General features: G+C 48.8%; 1 protein-coding gene across 6 annotated transcripts in view; it reads right to left on the bottom strand.

Annotated features, from left to right (window-relative positions):
• The window catches only part of KIRREL3 (kirre like nephrin family adhesion molecule 3), a 385,133-nt gene that overhangs the window by 55,707 nt on the left and 317,041 nt on the right, over positions 1-12,385 (bottom strand). For all 6 annotated transcript variants that reach the window (XM_077787972.2, XM_077787973.2, XM_077787974.2 and 3 more), the window contains 2 exons: positions 7,705-7,862; positions 2,676-2,826 (listed from right to left, as the gene is read on the bottom strand). In XM_077787972.2, coding sequence (XP_077644098.1) covers positions 2,676-2,826; positions 7,705-7,862 — 309 coding nt within the window. The remainder of the gene's footprint in view (positions 1-2,675; positions 2,827-7,704; positions 7,863-12,385) is intronic.

The following is a 12,385-nucleotide window of genomic DNA, read 5'->3' as shown; positions in this document are numbered from 1 at the left end:
ACTGTGCTGGCACTTGCCCTGCCAGGTGCACTTCCCTCTCCGTGGACAAGCTCTTCCAAACCTCTTCACTAAGGCCAAGGTGCCACTTCAGCCCTGGGCTTTCCACTTCCCAGCAGGAAGCACAAAAGGGAATCAAACACTGCAAAGCTCCAAGGATAAATGCAGCAGGAGACCCTCCAGCACAGCGATGTGCCCCTCATCACCCTCCACTTTCCTTCTCCTCCTCCCACCTCCTGCAAAAACATACAGATGCAGCCAAATCCCTTCTTGCTGTGACAAAAAAAGGTGTAAAAATGAGCAACTGCACATGTGTGCAGGGGCTTGGAGCAATGGCTTTGGATAAGCAATAACCCTGCTCCTCCCCACCCCGGCACGCTGGGTGTGCATTTCCATGGAGCCACTGGGCTCCTGCAGTATAAATAGTTTATGGCATATCAAACTATTAAACATGATTTTAATCCCACTTGTGATGTTCGACGCATAACTCACAGGAGGCTGACTTTGATGTGGCTGGTGGAACGGAAATCACATTGAACAGATGTTCCAGCTGGAGCTGCTTAGTGTTTCCATTACAGACCCTGCACTGGGTTTTTTTTCAGCTCTTTCTGCCAACCCCCCTTTTTTAATATATTTGGGAGGGGAGGGTTTAATGACTCAGCTCTTTCATTGATGTTATCATGGTCAGGCACGAGACTGATGGGACCCCAACTTCAATTTTCCACCAGCTGAAAGAGGATAATCTCTCCCACCATGCACACACCCTTCCTGGGGATAACCTCCATCCTCGTGTTCCTTTGCTGCCTGTGAGCATTGCTGATGTTCTTTTGAGTTGCAGAAGAAAATGGAAGAAAGCAGTAGGAGTGATTTACCAGGCTGCTGCTTCCTGGGAAGGATTATTTTTGGTTCCCTGGGATTCTTTTGCAAGGCCATCTCTCAAACCACGCAGCTGGCTGATGTTTGCAATGGTGTGAATTCACCTCCACTGCTGGAGGTGGAGATTGCAGGGTCCAGGGGGATGCTGCAGCTCATGCCAGGCTGGGAAGAGCTCCCCAGCCAACAGCTGCTGCCTGCTTTTCCTTATTCTTGCAGAAACCACTTCTTTCTCTCCCTGAGGTGCTGCTTCTCTGCTACATATTGGAAAAAGACCCATGAGCAAGACTTCTCAGAATAATTCCCTAGGGAAAAATGAGTGGTCCAGATATTTGCTTAGGAAAAACACCTTTAGCTCTTCGCAAAGTGAATGCAGCTGGTTGTCTACAGGGCTGGGAGTGAAACCTCATGAGCTAAAGCTGGGTTAATTGTTGCACTTGATGATCTCAGAGGTCTTTTCCAACCTTTATGATTCTGTGATTCTATTACTAGATGCAGCTAGAGCAGACTTTTGCATCCAGGTCAAAATGTATCCCACCTCAGCTTGGTTAATCCACCTTATTATTTTTCTATCCCATCACCCATCCAGCTTTGGAAAACTGATATCCTCATTAGCCACCATTAAGAACAACATACTTTTAATAGCTGGGTAGAATATTACTGTTATTATATTCACAGCATGGAGTATTTAATAGCTCAGAGTGAAAGCTGGTGTTCTTTATCGGGTTTTTCTCTTTGCCGAGCAGATTCCATGTGGCTCGGGGATTCAGCTCACGTCTCCAGCCCACACTGTACTGCCCTGGTGTAATGATGTCTCTGCTCCACGTTGTTTGTGTGAGTGTGTCTCCGGCTATTGTAGCTGTTTGCTGGCTGTGAAATAACCCAAGCTATTATCTCATTTTATCTGCCCAGTTCTGTCAGGACATGCAGCCAGCAACCCAAGAGCCTGGTAATCTTCCGGCAGCAAAAGCTGGAAGTCTTAAATGGTGAATTTTCTGCTGCGCTTGAGTTTGTTCAGTTGAGTTTGCCAGTTTTAATTGGTCTCTGGAAAGCAGCTGGCATGCTAATATTGAACATCCTGCTTTTGCAAGTCGTGGGTAAATACAGCTGCAGGAACTGGGTGTGTGAATGGAGAGTGGCTGGAAGGGGTTAGGGGAGCCCAAGAGCAACGGCTACTGTGGAGGAGGAGGGAAGAGGCCTCTGAAATGTGAATTTTGGAAGATGGCAGAATTTGCTCTGTGGCTTTACAGGAAAGGGTGAATAGTACAGCTCTGACCACAGCACTGTCCCCTGAGGTGGTGACTGCTGCTGGCTTTGTGTCATGCAAGGGACACTGTCCCGATCAGGTGTCTTACAAAAAATGTATCACTGAACTGCCTGTAAGTCTGGAAACACGGGATTCTGCATCAGAAACCCTAATGGGACTTATCTCTGCTACTGGCCATGCCCAGAATATTGCTTGCTCACCCAAATTCTTTGGATCCATCCCTGCTCCAAAGACCCCTGAGGGGCTGGATCAGGGCACAGCTGGGCCACCTGGAGTGTGGCAGCTGGTGCTGCTTTGCTCAGACCCATGGGCACTCGGGGAGCAGGATATCTCTGTAGTGTGGGTGTTCCTCAGGGAGCTCAGGGGTCATGGAATCTCCCAGCTGTGACTTCACTCTGTTGATACTCCAGTATCCCAGTACCCCCAGTTGCAGCATGCTGCTCCTGCCTGGAGTCCGAGCGCTGGGACAGTGATGGACAGGGCAGAGAGGCCGGGGTGTCCCGGCAGCCAGAGGTGGCTCAGCCAGCTGTGTACTCACGCTGGATGTCGATGGTGACTGAAGTCTCCTTCCCGCTGGGAATGGCTTTGTTGGTGGCACGGCACACGATGCTCTCCCCGTTCTCAATGTCGGAGGGGGCGATGAACAGGGTGCTCATGATGCTCTCCCTCTTGCCATCACGGAGGAGTGTCTGCCAGGGAAAACAGGGATGAGGAAACTGGAAATGGATTTGCAGAAAACTCTCAAAGCCTGACAGAAGGATCATGCAGTGTGCATCTGTGTGCAAATCTTGAGACAAGGAATGCTGACTTAGAAATGCCAGGGAGTAGGACAGACATTGTTGAGAGAGAAATGGAACTAGAAAGAGGTTTTAAAGGATGGCCTTGCAAATCAGACTGGATACTTTGGAGAAATAGAACTATGAAAGATGCACTGAAATAGGATCCATAAAAGGTGATTTTAGATGATTGTCTTTAAAGCATTTACAGCATGGTGTGGCAAATCTGATAGGCCAAGAAATGCTTATAGTGTATTGTAATTAGGAAATAGTTGGCTTCTGATTTTAATGGCATGAATTATAATATATATATATTATAATATATATATTATATATATATTATATATATATTATATTATATTATATTATATTATATTATATTATATTATATTATATATATAATATTATATATAATATATATAGTTATATAATATATATAATTATATATTTATATATAATTATAAATATAATTGTTTCACCCTTCACATGAGACTGAAAATGGAATAATAGTTTTTAAAATGCCTCTCCGTTGCCCCATCTCTGGGTCAGAAAAGGGCATAATCTGACAGAAAGGACTTTCCTGCTGGAGAGGGGCCCTTTCGCCATCCCCAGGCTCAATAAGCTTCTCAACCAAGCAGCTTCCTGCACTAACAACTCCTCTGGCTGGAATCTGCCAAAAGCCTTAAGGGGAATAACAAAGACAAATTTCACTGCACTTCTCCTGGGAATTGGGCTTTTAACTCCCATCTGCTTCCCTGCAGCCGTGCTGTGCCTAGGCCAGGGAGGAAAGCTCCAGTGAGACACCTCACCCACCAGCAAAGAGGGAGCCAGAGGCAAGTGGCTTTGTGACCCTGCTGTCATCTGCTGCCAGGTGAGCACACAAAGCTGCCTGGGCACTTCCCACAGCAATGAGGTGGTGCCAGCTGCCAGCACAGATAGACCCTGGCCATGGATCCTTGGCTGCTGTGGTCGGGCCCAGCCTATGGTAAATCATCACCTCTCAGGTGTTCACTGATGAGGGCCAGAGATCTAAACTCTGTCTTTGTCTTAGGTTGGAAATGGGGCTGTGTATTCTATTCACCATCTGTCAGAGCTGGGGCAGTTCTCTGCTGTTCATTGGGCAGTTTTTTCTTTATCTCTTCCACAGCCAATCCTCCTTCCAGGAGAGATCTTCTGTTAATGGGTTATTATAATTAATTATCTCCTGTTAATGGCCAGTGAGTGTCCCTGAATGGCTGAGAAAATTCCATCATCCATGGGGAGATGCTCTGCCCAGGGCAGGAGCCAAGCATTCCTACCTGGATCCAATCTGACCTGGGAACAGCACAGCAGCCTTTGCCCCCTGCATTCCCAGAGGAGCAGCTTTCTTCCCCCTGCATTCCCAGAGGAGCAGCTTCCTTCCCCCTGCATTCCCAGAGGAGCAGCTTTCTTCCCCCTGCATTCCCAGAGGAGCAGCTTTCTCCCCCCTGCATTCCCAGAGGAGCCCAGGCCCATCTCCCCCAGCCCTGGAGCTCCAGAGGAAAACTCCCCCCTTGTGCAGATCCTGCTCCAGCAGAAGCACAGCTGGCACTGCAGGAGGGCTGAGCCCCCCTGGGATGGGGCTGAGCCACCTCCCTGACCCACAGGGGACAGGGCTGCTCTGACTCTGGCAGGGTTGTTTTGTACTACTGCATTTTTAATTTATTTTTTATTTTCTTCCGTAAAAAAGAACTGCTATTCCCGCTCCTATATCTTTGCCTGAGAGCCCCTTAATTTCAAAATTATAATAATTCAGAGGGAGAAGGTTTACATTTTCCATTTCAAGGGAGGCTCCTGCCCTCCTTAGCAGGCACCTGGCTTTTCAAACCAAGGTGGTTACCAGCCTGCTCAGCCTTGGCACCGTGCTTCTTCCCTGGATTTATCTGACCTCAGCTGTGGTGCCCTGCAGTGCCTCTTTTGGGAGCACAGGAGCCTGGGAGTGCTTCCTTACCATCCCCTAATCCTCCTGCAAGTTCTTACAGGAGGTCACGTCACCCCGTAACCCTGACTTTGATAAGCTGAGCCCTTGGAGCTCTCAAGATGTCATGTAGTTTTCAGTCTTTTAATCATTCTCCAACCTCTGACCTCTCTCTGGTTTATCCACTGTGGATTTTGGACCCTGCCAGGCAGTTTTTCCTTCTAAGTCAGTATCCTTCAAGTTTGTTCCTCACAGTGTAAGACAGGGCTTTACTGAGAGATAAACAGATGTCAGCAAGATGTGTGCCTGTGGCACTTGGGGACATGGTTTAGTGGTGGCCTTGGCAGAGCTGGGGGAATGGTTGGACTTGATTTTGGAGGGCTTTTCTGACCTAAATAATTCTTTGATTCCAAGACTAATGCTTTCCCTGGGTCATGGTGGCACAGCCTTCATGCACACAGCTTTGTGCCTCTCAAGCACATGAGACAAGGAATGATGCTGAGAAACTGTCACCACAAACAGCCCAGAATGCCAGAGTCATGAAGGCTGGAAAAGCTCTCTGAGATTGAGTCCATCCATTTACCCAGCACTGCCAGCACTGACCCCCTAAACCACATCCCGCTCCACCACATCCACAGGTTTTGGAACACTTCCAGGGATGGGGAATCTACCACCATGCTGAGAGCCTGTTCCAATGGCAGAATACCTTTTCAGTAAATAAATTTTCTCAATATCCCATCTAAACCTCCCCTGGCACAATCTGAGGCCATTTCCTCTCCTCCTGTCCCTGTTCCCTGGGAGCTGAGCCTGACTCCTCGCCCAGCTCCCAATTCCTGTCAGGAGTTGTGGAGAGCCAAAAGGTTCCCCTGAGCCTCTTTTTCTCCAGGCTGAGCCCCCACAGCTCCCTCAGACACTCCTGGACCTCCAGCCCCTTCCCCAGCTCCATTCCCTTTCTGAACACAAATGCAGGATGCTGCCCTGTCCTTGATTTATTGTCACCCCGTGTGCTCTTCCCTTGGGGAACGCCCCACTTTTGGTGCTGGGGTGGAGGTGAACCCTAAGTGTGTGCAAAATTTCCCCTATTTGAGGTTAACCTCCAAACCCTGCAGGATCTTGTAACGTTCCCTATCCCCTTCAATAGGGATTTCAGTCAGCTGTGGCTGTCCTGTGCTGCCTGGCTGGGATTTCAGGGGGCTGCAAATGGATCAGTTGGTGGACTGGAAATTCAGAGTAACAAAGAAATTATCACTCAGTGTGAATGGTTTCAGGCCGTCAGTAACCCAAACAGGACTTTTTTTTGGTTGGCTGGAATATCTGGATCAAAGGAAAGCTGGGTTTGGTTTCACTTCCCTTGAAAAAGCAGAAAGAGGCAAATTGAGGAAGTATTTCAAAGGGAGCTTCAAAAGGGAAACGTTTCTAAGACCCTAAACTTCCCACTCAAAAAAGTCTAAAATTGTCTTCTAGTTTTTCTAAAGGCTGATTTTCTTTTTTAATGTGGAAGAGCCTCATGGAAACCTTCAGGAAGTCAGGAGGAAATGCAGTTCAGTCTCAGAAACAGAGTTTTCCTGACTCCAGGAGGAGGGAAAGATGCTTCCCCCATGCAGAACAGGGGTCCCCCCCAGCCCATCCCTGCCAACTGCTTAAAATACCACGGAGATCTCTGTGCTGTGGGAGATGAATCTGCAGCCTGGAAAACTCTGCTTTGGAAGGGTGTTTTGTTAGAAATATTTTAAAGGTGGGCATTCCCCCTTCTCTGCTCCTCACTGCTTGTGGGTCTGAAAGGGAGAGGGCTCAAAATTTGTCTCCTCAGGGCCTGACAGCCCTGGGAGGGAAGGCTGGAGGTGAAGGGGATAAGCTGTGAACAACTGCACGTCCATGGCCTGGATTTTAATTAATTCCACTCCATTTGAGAGAGAGAGAGAGGTCAGTTCTCCCTGGCTCTAATTAGTGCTGCCTCTCACAGGGCAGGCAGGGAGGTGGGGCAGGTTCCCCCTGCTCACCCCTGGCTGCAGGGAAGCAGCTCACAACCACAGGAGGAGGAGGAGGAGAGGGAGGAAGCAGGGAGGATGTTCTGCCCCCTCTGCTCTCCCCAGCAAATCAGGATATTGCTGGCATGGGGCTGGATGGAGGCTTCACAGTGGCAGCCGAGGATGAAATGTTTATTAAAGATCTTTGGGAGCTCGAGGAATGGCTCTGGCTGCCCGCTTTGAAGTTTTGGCTGCAAACTGACCCATTTTAGCTTTCGAATTTTGCTGTTTAGAAAATTTCATTAAAACTGTCAAGTGCTACTGAATCTTTCACACTCACCATCCATCAGGAGGCCATAAACAGGAGAACATTTGGGGTCTCATTCCCAGTGTGCTGCTGATTGCTCTTTGATTATTTCCTTCATGACCCAATAAAGACTTTCTGTCTAAATTAAAAAATGCCAAGAACCCTGACAATTTTTCATGGAAAATTGCAGTTGGAAAAGGGGACACATGTCACTGCAACCACCCCTTTGATCCAGAGGTTCTGCTGCAGAACCAGGGCTGGGTCAGTGCTGCTGCACACAACATTAACACCACACGCAGGTGGGATAAATGGGGGAGAAGTGGCCACACCAGGCAATTACAAGCCGTGAGAAGGTACAAAAAGCCAAATTCAGAGCAGAGCCCATTTTGGTGACAGATTGTGGCTTCTCACTTGCATCCTGCTGTTTTCCTCCCAGCCTCCCCACTGGGAAGGGGTGCAGGGTGAGAGTCTGAGCTCTGAAGAGCTGAGGGTGCTGCCCAAATGTTTGGGATTGTGTCAAGTGTCAGGCCTGGTACCCCCTTCAGGAGCACAGGCCTTGTTGCAGCCCCACCCTGCCTCACCTTGGAATAGGTGGCTCCATTGATGACTTCTCCCCTCCTCATCCAGATGATGGAGGCTGCTGGCTTGGCGTTGTCTGCATGGCAGGTCAGGTTCAGGGGGTCTCCTGCTCTCAGGCTGATGATGGGGCCCCCCAAAATGACAGGGTCATCTGGAGGAACTGCAGTGAAAGAGCACAGAGGAGACAATGTCATTAGAAGCATGAACCCCACCTTCCTGGAGTCATCTGTGGGCTGAGCTGCCAGGGCTGGCCTGTGGCCTCTCGGACTCTGCAGATGGTTTGGGATGGCCATGGCAGTGCCCAGGTTAGAGCCACCTGCCTTTTGCTGCTCTTGTGCCCCAGATTTGAACTCCAGCAGCAGCAGCTTCTGAGGGGACTTGGGCCAGGTGGCTGCAAGCCATGCAGGAATATGAGGGATCAGCTCTGTGGCAGATAAATCCACCGAGGGTTACTAAATCCTCAAAGCTCTGCTTGTCCCTGAGCTGCAAACTCTGGGAGGGTATTTTTGAGAGCAATATCCCTGCTTGAAATAAATATCCCCACTCCTCTCGTCCTCCCTGGGGATCTCTAACTGGCTGCTGCTGGACACAGGATACAGAGATTGGAGAGGATTGGGTGTGACCCCTGCTCTGACTACAGTGGAACAGAGGTGAGGCTGTTTTGGGGTAAAGGGCAGTTGGATTTGGACCTGTAGGACTCAGGGTGGAATAACCTCTGGGCATCAGGAGCGTGACCTCCAGGTGCCTTTGAGGAGGGCTCCCTTGGCAGCCTGCTGTCCCAGAGGGGCCACGGAGCAATGGGGCACTCCCTGCTCTCTTTGATGTCCCTGTCACCCCCACAAGCAGGTTGTGGTCACCTCCTGCCACAGGGAGGCTTCTCAGCACCTCCCTCTGGGAATGCAGATCTAGCCAGGGGGAAACAGAGACATTTAACACCTCAGTCTTCCTTTGAAGGCACCTGAGAGCCTGTGGGAGGCTGCAGCTCTGGACTCTGCTGGTATCTCAAGGCCCTGGCATCTCTGCTGGAAATGAAGGCAGAGACAGGGACAGGTGGAAACAGGGAAGCACAGGAGGGGCACAGAAGCACAGGAGGGGCCCCTGGTTTTCTCTTGTGGTCCCAGCTCTTGAACCTGGCACCCTAGAACAGTGAGAGATGGGAAATCCAGCTGGAGGGAGAGGCTGTTCTTTAATCCTGCAGGGAGATTTTGTCTCTGCTACCGTGATGGGTCTGCTCCACCCAGGATCTGTGCTGGAGATGGAGCTTTGTCCAGCTACTCATGGAATCAGAGCATTATCTAGGTTGGAAAAGGCCTTTAAGATCAAGTCCAACTATTCCCCCATCAGTACCAAGCCCACCACTAAACTATGTCCTCAAATGCCACATCCACATGGCTTTTAAATCCCCCCAGGGATGAGGAGTCCAGCCCGTTCCAGAGGTGAACCATGAAAAGTGTGGCTCTACTGACCATTGGTGGGTGTTTCATCAAGAGATAAAAAGTTCCTGACTAAGTAAGACAAATGCACTTTTCTGCTCTGAGAGACCTGAGTTCTGCCCTCCCTCTCCCTGGCTCTTTAACAGCATCCCCAATCCCATGGATGCCTCACATAATTCCAGGGAAACGGCAGGGAGCTTCCTTGTTGCTGAAAGCTGCTGGCAGCCCCCTTCCAGCCCAAAGGCACTGAGCTCTTCCCAGCCATACCCCTTGGGAAACCAAATTCTGTTTGTGCTACAGACAGATGTGTTGTCCATCCATCCATGGATGGGCTCCTGGGGCTGGCGTGGGGCTGGGAAGCCAGCAGGAATGTGAAGGACACATGAAAGGCATTCTCAAGAAATGGGAAATTGCTCCTTCACACCCCGCTCAGAAGTGGGTGGCAGAATTCTCCAACCCTCATCATCCTTCAGAGGGTGTCGGGGTCCAGCACATCCCTCTGGCTGCCCTGGTTGCCTCGAGACCCTGGCAGGGGGCTCAGAGACCTTGGCATGAATGCAAAAACACCCGTGGCTTTGATTTTAGCCTGTGGAAAAGGTTGCCAAGTTTATGAGGAATTACAAGCCACAAAGGTTTGAGTAGCGTGATATTTGAATTAGCACACGGTGAAAAAGTAGAATTTTGGGGTTTTTAGAATGCAGTTCAGGAGGACAAGATGGAGGGATTTGAGCATGTCCTGGCCTTCTTCTCCTTCTTTTTGCCCTCCATGTCTTGCTGTGATGGTGACACTTTTCTATTGGTTTAAGGTAGAGGTACACTGTTCAACATAGATGATAGATTATTGTAAACACAGTACAGGTAGTTTTTAGTCTAAAATGTAAACACCATGCAAGAGGACACGCAGAATGTCATGGCTGACTTGCTGGACAGAGCTCAGCAGGTCAGAGAAAGAATGTTCTAGATAAGGAAAAATAAACAACCTTGAGAAGCCGACCCTACACATTCAGACTCCTTCTTTGGCTGGGAGAACAAGGATTTTTACACTCTTGGGGTCATTCCAGCACCTCAGACCCTGAGAAGAGGGGATGCAGTTGGGTGCAGTCCAACAGTTTTCAGCCAAAGTGGAGCTGGATTTGTTCCAAGTCGGTGCTGCTCTCCCTCAGAACCAAAGTTGGCCTAAGCCCCCTCTGAAATCCCCAAGCCTGGCTTTGCTCCTGAGCTGCCCCTGCCTTGTGATTGGCTGAGGAGGATTTAAAATCTCCAGCACCAGGCTGGGGTGGGAACTGGGAAGGGATTCTGGTCCCTGACAATCCCAGGTGCTGCCTGCCCAGGATTTGCAGATGTTCTGTGGACACACAGGCGGCTGCCAGGCTGGGAGTAATGGGATTTTTCAGCTCAGTGGGTGGAACCCAAGGACCGGGGAAAAAAGCTTTTCTACATGAATCCAAAATGTACCTCTTTTTTTTTTTTTTTTTTTTTTTTCCTCAAGCTAAAGGAGTGGAACAAGAAAGTGAAAATCTGTGGTTTGGGCTAGTTGGAATGCCTGTCACTGAGATGTGAAAATGGGAACAATTCTGCTCCATTCTGATTTTATTTAACTATAAAGGAAGTATGAATTTTAATTTTTAAGATTTATTTATTTTATTTCATTGGATGAGTTTATGCTGTTTAAAACCAAATCTGGCATTTTTCAATAGCTTTTTTTCCCCCTCACTGAATCCATTAATTGAATTTGACCTCTGCTTGTAAAAAGTATTGAAAATTCATTTTGTAGAGTGGGGAAAAAAACAACCCACAAATCTTTCTCTGAAGACCATCTTGGAATTTAATGAAGGAACTTTTATGGTGGGATGTTTGACATTCCTGACTTTTTTTCCTGGAATTCCTGCAGCAACATCTCCTCTGCAAAGCAATGTAGTGTGTCTATTAGGGGATATTATGGGACAGGGGAGAACATAATGCAAACAAACATGGAATCACTTGTCTGGCCTGTGCCAGAAATCCTCATTTTTTACATTTTTGCTCCTGTTCCTCCCTATGGGATCAGCAGCCAGCCTTGAGGAGCTGCTCATGGCAGTGAAGAGAGGATGGGTTCTGGCTATCTCTTCCCAAGTAAATGGTTTTCATCACCCAGTCCTCCAGGTAGCTGTGAATTATTGATGTCTCCAGGCTCCCTAACAGGGAATTTGCTTGGGGTGGAGGGTTTGATGAAGAGGAATCAGTGATGTCTCTCTAAATTCTGCAATATGAAGGATGGATGTATTCCTTTCCCACCCCACCTCCAGCCTGGGAGAGGAGGCAGAGGAGGAGGAGGAGGAGGAGGAGGAGGAGGAGAAGAATGAAAAGATGAAAAGGGGAGAAGAAGAAAGGAGGGAAAGCAAGAAGCCGTGATCCATTATTCATCCACTGTGCTCCCAGGATTGGTTGTTATTATGAGACACCACTACTGAATCTGGTCTCCTAATTTTTAATCACGTAGCTATGGAAGTGCTAGCCTTCCTGATTAAACCAGGGATATAAATAGGAAGAGTTGTTTGGGGTTGCAGGGGAGGTTATTCCTGACAGCAAAGCAAATGAAGTTAACCCACACATGCCCAAGAAGATTGAAATTATGAAGAAGGGATCCAGGACAGCTCAAGCCCATAGGAGCAGGGAGCTGGATGGAAAAGGCCTCAAGGTGCACCAGGGAGGTGTAGTTGGGATATTAGGGAAAAATCCTTCACTGAAAGGGTGGTCAGGTGGGAACAGGCTGCCCAAGGCAGTGGTCGAGTCCTCATCCCTGGATGTGGCACTGGGGACGTGGTTAGTGGGAACATGGTGGCAGTGCTGGGGGATGCTTGGACTTACAGGGCTTGGACTTACAGGGCTTTTCCAACCTGAATGATTCCATGAGTCTGTGACATGCAGCTTTTTATGAGGTAGGAATCCCCATAAATTACCTCCAAATGGACATGAGAGTGAGACCCTCTGGGGTGGAGGAGAATCACCCCAGCTGAAAATCTCCTGTTCCTCACATTGCCCTCAAGACCTCAGCTGGACACGTGTTCCTCTCTTCATGCAGACAAAACTTTCCAGAGAAATGCTGACAAACTTCTCCCTGCCAAACCCCTAATTTTCTCTCAAAATGCAGGAATTGCTGAATATTTTTAGACCAGTCTTGGACAGGCTTCAATCTATTCTGCATAGCTCTGGGCTGCCTGGTTGAGAGGGGACAGCTTGGGGTCTCTGCTCCCTGCCCTTTGGAAAAGTG

Source organism: Lonchura striata, chromosome 24 (genome assembly GCF_050655825.1).
Source record: "Lonchura striata isolate lonStrDom1 chromosome 24, ASM5065582v1, whole genome shotgun sequence".
In the NCBI taxonomy this organism is placed as follows: Eukaryota; Metazoa; Chordata; class Aves; order Passeriformes; family Estrildidae; genus Lonchura; species Lonchura striata.
Note: the sequence above shows the minus strand (reverse complement) of the source record. Positions and strands in the feature narration are given on the sequence as shown.